The 18790-nt window shown below is 39.5% G+C and overlaps 1 protein-coding gene across 10 annotated transcripts in view; it reads left to right on the top strand.

Annotated features, from left to right (window-relative positions):
* LOC109259037 (integrin alpha-M) overlaps positions 1-18790 on the top strand; it is a 44144-nt gene that overhangs the window by 20865 nt on the left and 4489 nt on the right. For 8 of the 10 annotated variants that reach the window (XM_019436354.2, XM_053894560.1, XM_053894559.1 and 5 more), the window contains 9 exons: positions 9540-9680; positions 9770-9982; positions 14087-14217; positions 14312-14475; positions 17146-17300; positions 17398-17529; positions 18041-18114; positions 18331-18472; positions 18564-18686. In XM_019436354.2, the coding sequence (XP_019291899.2) occupies positions 9540-9680; positions 9770-9982; positions 14087-14217; positions 14312-14475; positions 17146-17300; positions 17398-17529; positions 18041-18114; positions 18331-18472; positions 18564-18686 (1275 nt within the window). The remainder of the gene's footprint in view (positions 1-9539; positions 9681-9769; positions 9983-14086; positions 14218-14311; positions 14476-17145; positions 17301-17397; positions 17530-18040; positions 18115-18330; positions 18473-18563; positions 18687-18790) is intronic. The other 2 variants (XM_019436355.2, XM_053894558.1) reach the window with 1 other exon arrangement.

The following is an 18790-nucleotide window of genomic DNA, read 5'->3' as shown; positions in this document are numbered from 1 at the left end:
GGATATTTGTTTTTTGGGTGTTGAGTTTGATAAGTTCTTTGTAGATTTTGGATACTAACCCTTTATCTGATATGTCGTTTGCAAATATCTTCTCCCATTCTGTCAGTTGCCTTTTAGTTTTTCTGATTGTTTCCTTCGCTGTGCAGAAGATTTTGATTTTGATAAGGTCCCAGTAGTTCATTTTTGCTTTTGTTTCCCTTGCCTCCAGAGACGTGTTGAGTAAGAAGTTGCTGCAGCCAAGATCAAAGAGGTTTTTGCCTGATTTATCCTCGAGGATTTTGATGGCTTCCTATCTTACATTGAGGTCTTTCATCCATTTTGAGTTTATTTTTGTGTATGGTGTAAGAAAGTGGTCCAGGTTTATTTTTCTGCATGTCACTGTCCAGTTTTCCCAGCCCCACTTGTTGAAGAGACTGTCTTTATTCCCTTGGATATTCTTTCCCGCTTTGTCAGAGATTAGTTGGCCATACGTTTGTGGGTCAATTTGTGGGTTCTCTATTCTGTTCCATTGATCTGAGTGTCCGTTCTTGTGCCAGTACCATACTGTCTTGATGATTACAGCTTTGTAGTATAGCTTGAAGTCTGGGATTGTGATGCCTCCTGCTTTGTATGTCTTTTTCAAGATTGCTTTGACTATTTGGGGTCTTTTCTGGTTCCATACAAATTTTAGGATTATTTGTTCTAGCTCTGTGAAGAATGCTGGTATTATTTTGATAGGGATTGCCTTGAATATGTAGATTGCTTTGGGTAGTATCGACATTTTAACAATATTTGTTCTTCGTATGCAGGAGCATGGAATCCTTTTCCATTTCTTTGTGTCTTCTTCAATTTCTTTCATAAGCTTTCTTTCAGTGTATAGATTTTTCACCTCTTTGGTTAGATTTATTCCTAGGTATTTTATGGTTTTTTGTGCAACTGTAAATGGGATCGATTCCTTGATTTCTCTTTCTGTTGCTTCATTGTTGGTGTATAGGAATGCAACCAATTTCTGTGCATTGATTTTATATCCTGCAACTTTGATGAATTCATGAATCAGTTCTAGCAGTTTTTTGGTGGAATCTTTTGGGTTTTCCATATAGAGTATCATGTCATCTGCAAAGAGTGGATGTTTGACCTCCTCCTGGCTGATTTGGATGAATTTTATTTCTTTGTGTTTTCTGATTGCAGAGGCTGAGACTTCCAATACTATGTTGAATAACAGTGGTGAGAGTGGACATCCCTGTCTTGTTCCTGACCTTAAGGGGAAAGTTCTCAGTTTTTCCCCATTGAGGATGATATTAGCGTTGGGTTGTTCATATATGGCTTTTATGATCTTGAGGTATGCTCCTTCTATCCCTGCTTTCTTGAGGGGTTTTATCAAGAAAGGATGCTGTATTTTGTTAAAAGCTTTCTCTTCATCTATTCAGAGTATCATATGGTTTTTGTCCTTTCTTTTATTGATGTGATGAATCACATTAATTGTTTTGTGGATATCGAACCAGCCCTGCATCCCAGGTATAAATCCCACTTGGTCGTGGTGAACATATTTTTTAAATGTATTGTTGTATCTGGGTGGTGAATACCTTGTTGAGGATTTTTGCATCCATGTTCATCAGGGAAATTGGTCTATAGTTCTTTGTAGTGGGGTGTCTGTCTGGTTTTGGAATCAAAGTAATTCTGACTTCATAGAAAGAGTTTGGAAGTTTTCCTTCTGTTTCTATTTTTTGGAAGAGCTTCAAGAGAATAGGTGTTAATTCTTTCTTAAATGTTTGGTAGAATTCCCCTGGAAATCCATCTGGCCCTGGACTCTTGTTTTTTGGCAAATTTTTGATTACTAATTCGATTTCCTTACTGGTTATGGGTCTGTTCAAATTTTCTATTTCTTACTGTTTCAGTTTCGGTAGTGTATATGTTTCTAGGAATTTGTCCATTTCTTCCAGATTGCCCATTTTATTGGCATATAATTGCTCATAATATTCTCTTATTATTGTTTTTATTTCTGCTGTGTTGGTTGTGATCTCTCCTCTTTCATTCTTGATTTTATTTATTTGGGTCCTTTCCTTTTTCTTTTTGATCAAACTGGTTAGTGGCTTATCAATTTTGTTAATTCTTTCAAAGAACCAGCTTCTGGTTTCACTGATCTGTTCTACTGTTTTTTTTTGGTTTTGGTAGCATTAATTTCTGCTCTAATCTTTATTATTGCCTGTCTTCTGCTGTTTTGGGGTTTTATTTGCTGTTCATTTTCCAGCTCCTTAAGGCGTAAGGTTAGGTTGTGTATCTGAGATCTTTCTTCCTTCTTTAGGAAGGCCTGGATTGCTATATACTTTCCTCATATGACCACCTTGCTGCGTCCCAGATATTTTGGGTGGTGGTGTCATCATTTTCATTGACTTCCATATACTGTTTAATTTCCTCTTTAACTTCTTGGTTAGCCCATTCATTCTTTAGTAGGATGTTCTTCAGTCTCCAAGTATTTGTTACCTTTCCAAATTTTTTCTTGTGGTTGATTTCAAGTTTCATAGCATTGTGGTCTGAAAATATGCACGGTATGATCTCAATCTTTTTGTAGTTACTTAGGGCTGATTTGTGTCCCAGTATATGGTCTATTCTGGAGAAAGTTCCAAGTGCACTGGAGCAGAATGTATATTCTACTGCTTTGGGAAGAAATGTTCTGAATATATCTGTTAAGTCCGTCTGGTCCAGTGTGTCATTCAAAGCCATTGTTTCCTTGTTGATTTTTTGATTACATGATCTGTCCATTGCTATGAGTGGGGTGTTGAAGTCTCCTACTATTATGGTATTACTATTGATGAGTTTCTTTATGTTTGTGATTCATTGATTTATATATTTGGGTGCCTCCACATTTGGCACATAAATGTTTACAATTGTTAAGTGTTCTTGGTGGATAGACCGCTTGATTATGATATAATATCCTTCTGCATCTCTAGATGCAGATTCTAGATTGTCTGATATAAGTATGGCTACTCTGGCTTTTTTTGTTGACCATTAGCATGATAGCTGGTTCTCCATCCCCTTATTTTCAATCTGAAGGTGTCTTTAGGTCTAAAGTGGGTCTCTTGGAAACAGCATATAGATGGATCTTGTTTTATTATCCATTCTGTTACCCTATGTTGTTTGATTGGAGCATTGAGTCCATTGACGTTTAGAATGAGTACTGAAATATATGAATTTATTGCCATTATGATGCTTGTAGAGTTGGAGTTTCTGGTGATGTTTTCTGGTCCTTTCTAAACTTTGTTGCTTTTGGTATTTATTTATTTATTTATTTATTTATTTCTCTATCTATCTATCTATCTATCATCATCTATCTATGTTTTTTTTTTTTTCCAGCTTTTCTCCCCTCAGAGAGTCCCCCTTAAAATTTCTTGCAGGGCTGGTTTAGTGGTTACAATCCCCTTTAATTTTTGTTTGTCTGGGGAACTTTTTATCTCTCCTTCTATTTTGAATGACAGCCTTGCTGGATAAAGAATTCTTGGCTGCATGGTTTTCTGATTCAACACATTGAATATATCCTGCCACTCCTTTCTGGCCTGCCAAGTTTCTGTGGATAGGTCTGCTGCAAACCTGATCTGTTTCCCTTGTAGGTTAGGGACTTTTTTTTCCCTTGATGCTTTCATGATTCTCTCCTTGCCTGAGTATTTTGTGAATTTGACTATGATATGCTTTTTGATGGTTGGTTTTTGTTGAATCTAATGAGGGTCCTCTGTGCTTCCTGGATTTTGATGTCTGTGTCTTTCCCCAGGTTAGGAAAGTTTTCTGCTATTATTTGCTCACATAACCCTTCTACCGCTTTTCTTTCTCTTCCTCTTCTAGGACCCCTATGATTCTGATGTTGTTACTTTTTAATGAGTCACTGATTTCTCTAATTCTTAAATCATACTCTTCTGCCTTAATCTCCTTCTTTTTTTCTACTTCATTATTCTCTGTAAGTTTGTCTTCTGTATCGCTTGTTCTCTGTTCTGCCTCATCCATCCTTGGCGTCACTGCATCCATCCATGATTGCAGCTCAGTTATAGCATTTTTAATTTCATTCTATTTTTTTTTACTCATTTTATCTCCACAGAAAGGGATTCTAATCTATTTTTGACTCCATCTAGTATTCTTATTATCGTGATTGTAAATTCTAGTTCAGACTCCATCTAGTATTCTTATTATCGTGATTGTAAATTCTAGTTCAGACATTTTGCTTGTATCTGTGTTGGTTAAATCCCTGGCTGTTGTTTCTTCATGCTCTTTCTTTTGGGGTGAAATCCTTCATTTTGTCATTTTGAACGGAGAAAATGAATTAATGAGGTAGAAAAATTAAAATAAAAAAATTAAAGTTAAAAATATTAAAATTAAAAAATTAAAACACACACACACACAAATCTAATAAATGATGCTAGATCCTAGGTGTGTTTTGGTCTGGGTGTTGACAGTGGTTTGACAGATTAGAGAAAAAAAGCGAGGGGGAAGGAAATCGTTTGAGAATTTGAAAAAATGAATACAGTGAAGTATGCTAAAATGAGATGATGGGAGTAAAATGGAATTTGAAAAAATTTACACAAAAGTAAAGAATATAGTAGGAAAAAATTAAACAAAAACATTTTTAATAAGAAGTAAAAATGAAAATGAAATTTTCTCTTTATGTATTCAAGAAAAAGAAAAGAAACAAAAAAGAAAAAAGAGAAAAAAAATCATTTGAAAATTTGAAAAAGTGAGTACACTATAGTAGACTAAAATAAAATGATGGAAGTAAAATAGAATTTGAGAAAACTTACATAAAAACAAAAATATAGTAAAAAATTAAAGAAAAATATTTTTAATAGAAATTGAAAATAAAAATGAATTTTTTTCTCTTTATTCAAGAAAAAGAATAGTGTAAAAGAGAAAAAACAAAGAAAAAGAAAGAAAATTGAACAGATGGACCTACTAACAGATTGAAATAGGACTGATATTACTTTGTTTTCCCCTATAAATTAGACCATGTAGCGCTTTATAGTCCATAAACTAAGCAGGCGGTGAGACTTGTGTTCTTGAAGAGTGAGGTTGGCCCAGTTGGGCGGGACTCAGTGTAACATCTCCATTCTCCATTAGATGGCGCTGCTAGCCTACTGGGGTGGATTGTTGCAGCATTGGTAGGTGTGTATGCTCATGCGTGGGAGCAGTGAAAATGGCATAACCCAGCTACCCAGTCTCTAGTATGGGAACTCTGTTCTCTCTGATCAGCAATCGCACACCATCCTCTGTCTTCAGCTTTCATCCACTCCCCGCTTCTTCACTGCCTGTGACCAAGCCCCAGGCAGTACCTCTTTCCCGAGTTTTGTCTCAGATGCAGCTGTTTTCCCCGGCCCCTTACTTCTGAAGGGCTGAGGCTTTGACCTGCTCTGCCCCTCTGTGGGAGGGTCTCACTGAGCAATGGTCAAATGCTGGCTGCACCTAGGAACGCCTAGCACCTAGGACCTGCTACTGATGGTGTCCCAAGACTGCAGCCAGGTACCAGCCTGCCCAAGAAAAAGTTCACGAGATAGTGTAGCAGAAACTTTTCAGGGATTATGGAAAATTACAACACACATCTGGCAGCAGGCTTCACTCTTAACGACCTTGTTCCAGCACCAGCAAATGTAGCCATTTTCTGGGGTCTGCTGGGACCAGGTGGTTTCAACACTCTCCACCAAATGTCCTTCCAGCAGTGGAACCGCTTTTCCTATATGGCCCAAGAGCCTCCTGGATCCCACTCTGTTTCTGGTGATTCGCCCTTCCCACCAGAGCACCACCAGGTATTGAGCTGCAGAGTTTCAGAGTTTGTGCTCCTCTTGTTTACAGTCTTAATGGAATTTAAACCCTTTCCTTTCTCCTTTCTCCTTTCTCCCTTTTTAGTTTAGTCCCTGTGGCTGTTTCCAATTTTCCACTTTCTCTCCAGCTGCTTTTGGGGAGGGGTGCTTTTCCCATATTCTCCTCTGCCCCAGTCTCCATCCTCTCTCCACCCACAAAGGTGGCTCCCTGCCTGCTGCCGGCTTCTCTCTCCCTAAGTTCACCTCTCCACACGACATACCTGATGAATTCTGTGGTTCAGGTTGTGCAGATTATTGTGTTAATCCTCCAATCAGTTTTCTAGGCATGTAGGATGGTTTAGTGTTGGTCTGGCTGTACTTCACAGATGGGAGACACACAAAAAACTTCCATGCTCTTCCGCCATCTTGGCTGTAACCCAACATTTGGAAATTTAAATTAAAAAGTACCATTTACAATAGCACCAAAAGACCATGAAAGACTTAGATATAAATTTAACAAAATGTGTATGATTTCTGTATGCTAAAAGCTATGAAACACCAATGAGAGAAATCGAAGACCTAAATAAATTGAGAGATATGCTGTGTTCATGGACTGGAAGACTCAGTATTGTTAAGATGTCAGTTCTCCCCAAGCTGATCTATACATTCAACACAATGCCAATCAAAATTCTAGCCACTTATTTTGTAAAATTGACAAGCTGATTCTAAGATTTATATGGAAAATAAAAGAAAGTAAAATATCCATAACAGTTTTTTTTCCAGAACTGTTTTAAAAAGAAGTTAAATAAATAGCACTAGGTATTTAGTGGAGAATTCATACACTACCTGATTTTAAGACTTACTATAAAGTTACAGTAATCAGGATAGTGTGGCATTGGCAAAAGGATAGATATAAAGGTCAGTGGGAAGAATAGGTCTGGAATAGACTGATGCATATATAGTCAATGATTTTAAATAAAGGCACAAAGACATTTCAATGGAGACTTCAGTGGAACAGTCACACATCCACATCAAAAAACAAACCAAAATAAAATCTCACCCATATGTGATATCGTATTAAGCTTAATTCAAGGGGCACCTGGGTGGCTCAGTCACTTAAGTGTCTGACTTCGTCTCAGGTCATGACCTTGTGGTTTGTGGGTTCAAGCCCTGCATCAGGGTCTGTGATGACAGCTTAGAGCCTGGAGTTTGCTTTGGATTCTGTGTTTCCCTCTTTCTGCCCCTCCCCCACTCACACTCTGTCTCTCTCTCTCTATCAAAAATAAATAAACATTAAAAAATTTAAAATTAATTAAAAATAGACCATGGAGCAAAATATAAAGTCTAAAATACAATAGTTGTGGAAGAAAACATAAGAGAAAATCTTTGTGACCTGTGTTAGGTAAAGAGTTCTTAGCTACTAACACTAAAAGCATGATCCATAAAGGAAAAACTGATAAATAAGACTTCATAAAAATGAAAAGTTTTGCTCTGTGGACACTATTAAGAGAATGGACAGGTAAGCTATAGACTGGAAGAAAATATTTGCAAATTTTCCTTCTTTTTTATTTTTTAATACATATTTTTAAAGTTTATTTATTTATTTTGAGAGAGAGAGAGAGAGAGAGAGTGAGGGAGAGGCAGAGAGAGAGAGACAGAGAGGGAATTACAAGCAGGCTCCACATTGTCAGTGTAGAGCCCAATATGGGGCTTGATCTCATGAACATGAGATCATGACCTGAGCCCAAATCAAGAGTCAGATGCTTAACCAACTGAGCCATCCAGGCGCCTCTCCTTCTTTTTTAAATTATGTAGCTGACAAAGGACTTCTATTCAGAATATACAAAGGATTCTCAAAAACGAAACAATAAGAAGCCAAACAATCCAATTAAAAAGTAAGCTAAATATTTTAACAGACACTTCACCAAAGAAGATACATGGATGGCAAATAAGCACATGAAAACATCCTTCATGTCATTAATCATTATAGAAATGCAAATTAAAACCACAATGAGATACTACTGCATACCTATTAGAATGATTAACATAAGGAAATAAATTGGTAATATCAAGTACTGGCAAGGGTATGCAATAACTAAAACATTGCCATCTGAATGAAAAATGGCATGCCTACTTTGGAAACAGTTTGTCAATATCTTATAAAGTTCAATATGCAGTTACCATACTAGTAATCCCACTTTTAGGTATTTATGTAGGAGAAATAAAAAGAGATGTATACATGAAAAACTGTATGTGAATGTTTCTACTGGTGGTATTCATAATTGCCCAAAACTAGAAACAATCCAAGTGTCCCTCAACTGGAAAATGAATCAACAAACTGTGGTACATCCATACAATGGAATATCAGAAATACTGGAAATTTAAAGGAATGGACTACTGATAGACAGAACAACATGACTGCATCTTAAATGCTTTATTATACGTGAAAGGAGCCAGACGTGAAAGGTTACATACTATATAATGGCATGTATATAACATTCTGGAAAAGCCAAAACTATAGGGATAGAAAATCGAGCAATGGTTGCCAGGAGTTGGTGTTTGAAGGAAGAGGTTGATTACAGCAGGGTATGAGGGAATATTTTGGGAGTGGTGAAACTTTTATATTTTGATCATTGGTAGTGGTTACATGACTTTATGTGTTTTCAAAACTTATAAAACTATACTAAAAAGGCTGAAATAGGGGTGTCTGGGTAGCTCAGTTGGTTAAGTGTCAGAGTCTTGATTTCAGCTCAGGTCATGATCCCAGGGTTGTGGGGTCGAGCTTCATGTTGGGCTCCTCGCTGAGTGTGGAGCCTGGTTAAGATTCTCTCTGTCTCTCTTCCTCTGCCCTTCTCCCCTGCTTGTGTTCTCTCTCTCTTAAAAAAAAAAAAAGGCTTGAACTTTATTGTATGCCAGTTATACCCTAATCAACTTAACCTAAAGACAAAAAAATCCTATTGACTTTAGGTTAAAGCTTAAATGCCTTTATTGGGACATTAGTGAGGTCTCCTTCAATTGTGTGTGGGGCAGAAATTAGATTGCAGTGAGTCATGTGTGACATCCTCTGCACTTTTCCTTCCTAGAACTTGCCCCCGTTTGAAATTGCTAAATACTCCTCCCTGTTTATCTGTTACTATTTCCCTCTGCTCCACTCTGCTGTACTGAGAGCTCTGGAGGACACTGTTTTTCCACCACACAGACTTATGCTTAGCAAATAGCAAATACTTGCTGTTGAATGAATGAATGAATGAATGAATAAAAGGATGAATCTTGTTGATGAATTCTACATATTGACATTAAACATTTTTTTAGAACATACTTTAAAAATTATTTTAAAAGATAGACAGTACTTCTCAATATCATGCAAAAAAATCCTGTAGCAATAGTTATTTTTAATCTAAGCCAGTTGATTCCTTACTAGCAGGACAATCAACTTTGAATTTTTTATCCCCGTCCCCACCCACAGAGATTTACAATATATTGTAAAGATATCCTGTGTGCTCTTCCAGGCTTTTCTGTGTAGTTTCCAATCCAACTTCTTCTTTGCTATATTAATCATCTCCTTGGAACACCATTTGGGGTAAATCCTCAGCCAATGCCCATCAACTCTATATTTTTCTCTAGCTAGCAGTACACTCAAATGAGAATTTGAATCATATGGAAGATCACATCTGCTCCAAAGGGCTTTCCCTGGTTGAAATGATTTTTCTTCACAGGAAGAAAACACTCACACTTTGATTTTGGTGGCAAGAGATATATGTGTGATCCTGGACTCGTCTCTTACAGATTGGCTCCTACTTTGGGGCCTCCCTCTGCTCTGTGGACATGGACAGAGATGGCAGCTCTGACCTGATCCTTATTGGGGCCCCCCATTACTACGAGCCGACAAGGGGGGGCCAGGTGTCTGTGTGCCCCTTGCCTCGGGGAGTGAGTAGCTGATGGGGCCTGGGCTTGGGTGGGGCCTGGGCATGAGCTGGGAGTTGCCCAGGTTGGGACCTGACACTGTTTTTGTTCAGCAGAGGGCTAGATGGCAGTGTGAGACTGTTCTCCATGGGGTGCAGGGCCACCCCTGGGGCCGCTTTGGGGCAGCCCTGACAGCGCTGGGAGATGTGAATGGAGACAAGCTGACAGATGTGGCCATTGGGGCCCCAGGAGAGCAGGAGAACCGGGGTGCTGTTTACCTATTTCATGGAACCTCAAGACCGGGCATTAGCCCTTCCCACAGCCAGGTGAGGCCAGGTCACTGTCCCTGTCATGACAGTAGCCTCTTTGCTGATATGTACTTTTCTTTCTTCTTTCTTTCTTTCTTTCTTTCTTTCTTTCTTTCTTTCTCTCTCTTCCTTGGTGTCCTTCCTTTCTTTTTTAACGTTTATTTATTTTTGAGAGAGAGAGACAGTGAAAGTGGGGGGAGAGGCAGAAATAGAGGGGGACAGAAAATCCCAAGCAGGCTCTGCACTGTCAGCATAGAGCCCCATGCTGGGCTTGAACTCATGAACCATGAGATCGTGACCTGAGACGAAGTCTGGCGCTCAACCGACTGAGTCACCCAGGTGCCCCTCTGTCTCTTTCTTAAAAAATTTTTTAAATGTTTTATTTATTCTTGCGAGGGGGGAGGGGCATAGAGAGGGAGACACAGAATCCAAAGCAGGCTCTAGACTCTGAGCCGTCAGCACAGAGCCCAACACAGGGCTCAAACCCACAAACCGTGAGATAATGACCGGAGTCGGGCACTTAACTGGCTGAGTTACACAGGTGCCCCTTTCCCTTTCTAATTCAGCATCCTCAGAGCTGCCAGATCAATTCTCCCAGTACTGGATTTTTAGAATCTTCAAAAATAATAACACACTTCATAGAAATTCTTACCACAACTATAGGAGGTGCATGGGGGCACAATCACCTCCTCTTCACAGATGAGGAGATTAAGGCTTAGAGGTGGTAAGTGGTTGGCTGGGAGTGTTGGGATCCAGGCTTTCCTTTCTTCTGAATCTCAATCTTGGTAGAGTGACCAGTAGTCCTGGTTTGTTCAGATCTGTCCCAGTTTTAGTGCTCAAAGTCTTGAATCTCAGGAAACCCCTACAGCTGGTCACCCTACAGGACTACATCTTCATGGGTTTGTGACCTATACAGCCACACAGAAGGGCCCTGCACTTGGTTAATGCTCTGCATTTTGTTTGTTTTTTGTTTTTTGGTTTTTTTTTTGGTACTGGGTCCTGCAAATTATGTAGTCCATCTTGATGGTTGGTCACTGAAATCTTGGTCACCACAACTGGTTTCCTCTCTAAAATGGCTCCTTGCTTCTTGCTAGATGGAACCCACTGTTTGGAGGGATCCCAGAGTCTGGTTCTCTCCCACCACTGCCAGCTGAGGCCATCTGGTCTTCTACCCTTGGATCTCTGACTTTTTTCCAGCCTTACCTTTTTCTTATGTTCTTTTTCTCTCTGTCCCCCATCGGTTCTACCAAATCCCTCACACCAGAGTTTCAATCTTATGAACGCATTAAAATTACTTGAAGGCCTTGGGACACCTAGATGGCTCAGTTGGCTAAGTGTCCGACTTCAGTTCAGGTCATGATCTCACGGTTTGTGGGTTCAAGCCCTGCATTGGGCTGTGTGTTGACAGCTCAGAGCCTGGAGACTGCTTTGGATTATGTGTCTCCCTCTCTCTCTCTGCCCCTCCCTCATTCATACTCTGTCTCTGTCTCTCAAAAAAAAAATAAACAGTAAAAAAATAAAATTACTTTAAGGTCTTAAAAGGCACAGATGCCTGGGCTCTGCTAATAAGAGCTCCAGTTTAATTGGTCTGGGGAAGTGTGCCAGCTATCAGTAGAGTTTTCCAGCACTATTTAGAAAAATTTCAAATTCACAACAAAGTGAAGGAATTGTACAATGAACACCCATATATTTACAACCTAGAATCTACAATGAACATTTGACTAAATTTATGTTATCACAGATCAAACCTTTTATTCATCCTACTTCTATCCATCCATCAGTCCATCTTGTTGTTTTAAACTACTTTTTAAAAAAAGTTTATTTGTTTAGAGAGTGTGTTCGCATGAGCAGGAGAAGGGCAGAGAGAAAGAGAGAGAGAATCCCAAGCAGGTTCTGTGCTGTCAGCGTGGAGCCTGACATGGGGTTTGAACTCACAAATTATGAGATCATGACCTGAGCCAAAACCAAGAGTCATATGCTTAACTGACTAAGCCACCCAGTGCCATTGTCCATCTTATTTTTAATGAATTTTAAAATTCTAATTCAAAATAAGTTGCAATGCCCCTAAATAGTTCAGTATGTTTATCATTAACTAGAATTCAATATTTGCTTACTGTTGTTTTTAGGATAAAGTTTACAGACAGGAAATATGCAAATCCTTTGCCACTCAGTGATTTTGATAAATGCATACACATGTGTAACCCACACCCCTATCAAGATATAGAATATAATCACCACTCCAGAAAGTTCCCTCATGCCCCTTTCCAGTTAATTTCTGACCCCACTCCATTCCAGAGGAAAGCACTGTCCTGATTATTTTCCACCATAAATGAGTTTTGCCCATTCTAGAATTTCATATAAATGGAATAGAATGAGATGCAGGCCCCAGTATTTTTAAGACACTTGTTAGTTGATGCCAGGGATAAGAAGCACTGCCTTACCCACTTCTCTCTGCACCAGGGAGCCTTTTTCTACACACAATTGTATGAATATTGTAATTAGGCCTCTTTTCACTGACACCTGTTGCTTCCCTGTGTCAATGCAGTGTGAAGGCTCTGATTTTACTTTATTTTATTATAAAATCTTGACATGCTTGTATAAATTTATTAATCTAAAGTAAACGGTGAAAACCCTAGTTCCCTCTCCTTATCTGCATCATAACTCACTTTGCAAAGGAAAACAAAGGTAAGGGGAGGGTGCTTTATATGTACACACACACACACACACACACACACACACACACACACCACAGACCCAGGAATTAAAAACAAATGCCAAAAGGATTATCTTATCCTTTTCTACTGTTTACGATCTTATCCTTTTCTACTGTATGTATTTTTTTACTTGCTTTTTTCCTTATGATTGAGGATAAGGTTGGTCAGTGTTTGGATAAGTAAATATGCTGTGGATCTCCCAACTGTGTAATTTTACTTTATAGCTAATCACAAAACAAAACTTCCTCCAAACAGAATACAATAAATTTTTCTCAAAAAACGTTGAGGTATAATATACATACACTAAACACATAAATCTTAAGTGATGAATTTTCACATATCTGTGAACCCAAGTCAACACCATTTAGATTTAGATATAGCATATACCCAGCATCCCATGCTTCCTCATCCTTCCTTTCAGTTAACAAAATTTGTAAAAAATGTGGTAAAATATATATTACATAAAAGTTTTCATTTTAACCATTTTAAGTGTACAATTCAGTGGCATTAAGTACATGACAAGATCACTTTTAAATTTTCTTTTTATTTGGTTGTTCTTTCAGTGTTATTCTTGCACATAGATTAAAGAGTAAAAATTGTTCTTATATCTCATTATGAAAAATAACAATCACCACACTCACACTGCAACTTCCTCTTCATTTTCCCTTCTCTTGAGGAAACTTTATTTCAGATTTTTCAATTATTGTCTATACTCCCCAATAAGATGATTATCTTGCTGCTTCTTGACTTTTATTTTAGCATTGACTTCCCTCTATGAGAGGTGAGCTCTCTTTCAGAGGGCTTGCCCCCTCGGCCATTTCACCTCTTTGCCCCACTCCTTACATTTATATGAGAATTTTGGTAGATCGATATTCAGTGTTTGCATTATTTTGACATGTCAATGATATTAGGTGAGTCAAATAGCATGCTATGTCACTTCTTTCCTTTTTTTAAAAGTTTTTTAAATATGTTTCATCATTTTGAGAGAGAGAGAGAGAGAGAGAGAGAGAGAACATGAGCAGGGGAGGGGCAGAGGGAGAGGGAGAGAGAATGTCAAACAGGCTCCACATGGTCACCACAGAGCCTGGTGTGGGGTTCAGTCCCACGAACTGTGAGATCTTGACCTGAGCCAAAATCAAGTGTTGGACATTAAACCACCCAGGTGCCCCTGTCATTTCTTTCCTGTAAAACTTTGTCCTGGAAAACCTAGGTGATTGATGGAAACTTTGGATATCATCTCAAGGCTGTGGTCTAAAGCTGAATGGTTGCTCTAATTCCCTGAGAAATTATAAGAGATGAGACTTGAGTGGAACCCAGACAATCTGTCCTCTTGGGTCACTCTGGGTAACCGAGTTACACACTTCCCTATTCTTTCCCACTCCCTTTCTCTCCTCTTTTCTACCTTCAGCGGATTGAAGGCTCCCAGCTCTCCCCCACACTCCAATATTTTGGTCAGTCACTGAGTGGGGGCCAGGACCTCACAATGGATGGACTGGTGGACCTGGCTATAGGAGCCCAAGGCCATGTACTGCTGCTTAGGTAAGAAATTCTTTTATAGCACACCAAATATCTTCCCTTTCAGGAGTGGCTTTGCTGTCTGAAGGCCCCTGATGGTCCTCTGGTGTCCCTACAGATCCCAGCCTGTGCTGAGACTTGAGGTTACCATGGAGTTCACACCCAAAGAAGTGGCAAGGAATGTGTTTGAGTGCCGTGCAAAGGTGGTGAAAGGTCAGACTGCTGGGGAGGTTAGAGTTTGCCTTCATGTCCGCAAGAATACACGGGACAGGCTAAGAGAAGGTGAGGCTGGGTAGGTAAGTCTGAAAGAGTTAAATAACTGGAGATATTGATGGGTGGCCCAGTGCAGTCTTCCCAGCCTTCTGGCAGTCCAGAGCAAACTTCCACAGGCTTCTACAGCCTTTTCGAAGCTTGGCTGGAGTGAGAAGACAGTTCCCTGACTGGGTACAGAGGCCCAGAAAACATCACCAGAAGTGAGCATGTGGCACTCCTTTATTCTCTCAGTTCTCCAGAGAAACAATGGCCCCACATCTGTGAACTAACCAGGATTTTTTTTTAAGTCAAGAGATAACTCATTTAAAGGGCAGGTTGGGTTGATGAAGCTAAACACAAATTCAGAAAACATTTAGGCATGGCATTTTATCACAACTAACTTGACTTCTCCTTGTCTCTAATCTGAAAGAGTGGCATTGTGCTGGGTGTGGGGGAATTGTAATGATGGTACTAGAGAGAAATGAGGGAATAAAATTAGGTTTCTAACAGTAATCTTACTAGGCTGAGGAGACAGTAGTCAGTTTGGGGCAGCTTGCATGGCTAGACATTAATATAAAAGTGTTGGAGAGTAGAGAATCATGTAGAAGGTGCCCCGAAACCTACATATAAATTCCTCTCAAGTCATAGGCTGACTTCCTCAGCAATGTATGTCTAGATCAATACTCTAAGAAACTCAGTAGAAGACAGCAGCCAAAGAGTTGTATAGAAGTTCAGCTCCCTAGTGCTGGAGAAACAGAAATTTGAGAGGGGTATTGGTAAGCAACTTGGTCTTTCTATTGGAACAATGTCTATTCAGACCAGCAACTAAGAGAAACAATAGACAATAGAAATAGACCCACAGGTGATTCAGAAATTGGAGTTATTAGGAATCTAAAAAACAACTACAGTTAATATCTTCAAGAAAAAAAGAGAAAATGATGGAGAACTTCAGAAAAGACCTGGAATTCATAAAATAGAGTAAAATGGAAACTATAGAACTGAAAAATACCCTGACTTAAATTAAGAATTCAATAAATAGATTTGATAGTAGGTTCAAAGTGGAACAAAGAATTTGTGAACTGGAAGGTAAATCAATTGAGAGTATTTAGATTAACACACAGAGAAAAGAGGATGAAAAATACAGAAAAAAATGGTAAGACATATGGAGCATGGTGAAAAATTTAATAAACATGTAATTTGAAATTGAAAGAAGAGAGAATAAGAAAGAAGCAACAAAATAGAGGGAAAATCTTTTCTTTTTTTCTTTAAAATTATTTACTTATTTTGAGAGAGAGAGAGAGAGAGAGAGAGAGAGAGAGAACAAGCAGGGGGAGAGGCAGAGAGGAGAGAGAGAATCACAAGCAGACTCCAAGCTGTCAGTATAAGCCTGAAGTGGGGCTCATGTGAAATCATGACCTGAGTCAAAATCAAGAGTTATACTCTTTTTTTTTTTACAGTAAATTTTATTTTATTTTTTTTTAATATTTAATATTTATTTATTTATTTATTTATTTATTTATTTATTTATTTATTTTATTTTTTAATATATGAAATTTACTGTCAAATTGGTTTCCATACAACACCCAGTGCTCATCCCAAAAGGTGCCCTCCTCAATACCCATCACCCACCCTGCCCTCCCTCCCACCCTGCCCTCCCTCCCACCCCCCATCAACCCTCAGTTTGTTCTCAGTTTTTAACAGTCTCTTATGCTTTGGCTCTCTCCCACCCTAACCTCTTTTTTTTTTTTTTTTTCCTTCCCCTCCCCCATGGGTTTCTGTTATGTTTCTCAGGATCCACATAAGAGTGAAACCATATGGTATCTGTCTTTCTCTGTATGGCTTATTTCACTTAGCATCACACTCTCCAGTTCCATCCATGTTGCTACAAAAGGCCATATTTCATTTTTTCTCATTGCCACGTAGTATTCCATTGTGTATATAAACCACAATTTCTTTATCCATTCATCAGTTGATGGACATTTAGGCTCTCTTGACTGACTGAGCCACCCAGGTTTCCCAGTAACAATTTTTTTTTTAAACTAATGAAAGACATCAAGATTCTCTGCCAAAACAAAGCAAGATAAATATAAAGGAAACCATACCATAGTACATTATACCAATGTGTATGACATACATTGTACCATTCCAAGGCACAAGTTACTGAATGCCAATGACGAAGAGAAAGAAGTTAAAAGCGACCAGAAAAATATACTTAGTTTTCTAGTATGTAACAGAACAGCTACTATTTTTTGAGTACTTTCTGTGTGGCAGAACTGTGATAAATGCTTTATAGACACTATTTCATTTCATTTCATTTTCACCACTGAGAAGGTAAAATTATCTTCCTCAACTTGAAAATAAAGAATGGACAGGGTGCCTGGGTGGCTTAGTCGGTTAAGCATCCAACTCTTGACTTCGGCTCAGGTCATGATATCAAGGTTTGTGAGTTCGAACCAGCTGGCTCTGTGCTGACAGCATGGAACCTGCTTCGTATTCTCTCTCTCCCTCTCTCTGCCCCTCCCTTGTGTTCTCTCTCTCTCTTTCAAAATAAATATACAAATTTAAAAAAATTAAAAAAAAATAAGGAATGGAGACTCAAAGAGGTCAGGTAGCATGCCCAAAGTAGAGCTGGGCCTCAAACTCATGCTTGTCTGACTCCAAAGCTGGGATCCTCACTACCATGCTGCCCTGCCCCTTCAGGAGAGATTCAGAGCAACATCACATATGACTTGGCTCTGGACCCAACTCTCCCACATCCCCGAGTTGTCTTTGATGAGACAAAGAACAGCACACGCAGACAGACAAGAATCTTGAGGCTGAATCAAGAATGTGAGACCCTAAAGCTACTGTTACCGGTGAGCAAGGGTTGGCCACACTCCTGGGTCCTCCATGCATGGGGTGGGTTTGGGAATCTAAGGAGGGCAAACCCTCAAACCCCCTACTATCTCTCAGTATTGTGTAGAGGATTCAGTGAATCCCATCATCCTGCACTTCAACTTCTCTCTGGTGGGGAAACCCTTGTCCTTATTCGGGAACCTCCAGCCAGTGCTGGCTGTGGATGCTCAGAGACTCTTCACAGCTTTGGTGAGTTCTGGAGTTGGGGTCCTTCAGGGTCATGGAAGACACCAGAGGCCAAGATTGTTGAAGAACATTTTATTTCATTTCACATAATTTTATTTCAATATTTTATTTTATTTTGAATTAAATTTTAGTTAACATACAGTGCAATATTGGTTTCAGGAGTAGAATTGAGTGATTCATCACTTACATACAACATCCAGTGCTCATCACAACAAGTTCCCTCCTTAATACCCATGACCCTTCTAGTCCATCTCCCACTCACTTCCCTCCATCAACCCTCAGTTTATTCTCTGTCATTAAGATTCTCTTGTGATTTGTTTCTCTCTCTTCTCTCCCCATCCCCTTCCCATATGCTCATCTGTTTTTTTTAAGTTCCACATATAAGTGAAATCATATGGTATTTGTCTTTCTCTGATTGACCTATTTTACTTAGCATAATACACTCTAGCTCAATATTTTATTGTTTCATTTTATTCTTTCCTTTTCTTTCATCATACTTTATTTTTTTTTGTAGTTTCCTTTTGAGCAGAATTGTGGCAGTGACAACATTTGCCATGATGACCTCAGCATCACCTTCACTTTTATGGGGTGAGTTTCTTTTCCTCACTGCTACCTGAAAATCTGCACCACAACCTGGTGCTCTGTTCTGGCCTCTGAGGGAGCCTGGAACAGAGCAGCTGCTTTGGAGGTGTTTGTGTGGTTGCCCCATCCACTGTCTTCTCTCTCCAAGAGTCTGTGCCACCAGAGTAGACTTGCCACATGGAGGGCCTCAGCGTCTCACGGCCTGGCTTGTTCTTTCCACAGTCTGGATACCCTGGTGGTGGGTGGTCCCCGAGACCTGAATGTGACAGTGACTGTGAGAAACCAGGGCGAGGACTCCTACAGGACTCAAGTTACCTTCTTCTACCCACCTGGCCTGTCCTATAGGAGGAAGTCAGTGACCCAGGTAGTTAAATCCTTCTCAGGCTCTGACTTTGCTTTCCTTGTCCCCACAGGTTCTGGTTCACATCACCATCTTTGTCTCCCTTGCCTTCCAGAAGCAGCGCTCACAGCGACCATGGCGCCTGACTTGTGAGTCTGAAGACTCCACCAATGGGCCAGAGGCTTTGAAGAATAGCAGCTGCAACATAAGCCACCCCATCTTCCCAAACTACTCAGAGGTCGGGCTGCTGTCCCCCTCTCCCTTTCTCTTTTGCCTTTTTCTGAATGCTTTTCTTATTTTTTAAAAGTAGAGGCTCCTTTTTTGTTTTGAAAAATAGCTTTA

This window comes from Panthera pardus, unplaced genomic scaffold, assembly GCF_024362965.1.
Source record: "Panthera pardus isolate Hobbes unplaced genomic scaffold, ASM2436296v1 HiC_scaffold_5, whole genome shotgun sequence".
Taxonomy (NCBI): domain Eukaryota; kingdom Metazoa; phylum Chordata; class Mammalia; order Carnivora; family Felidae; genus Panthera; species Panthera pardus.
Note: the sequence above shows the minus strand (reverse complement) of the source record. Positions and strands in the feature narration are given on the sequence as shown.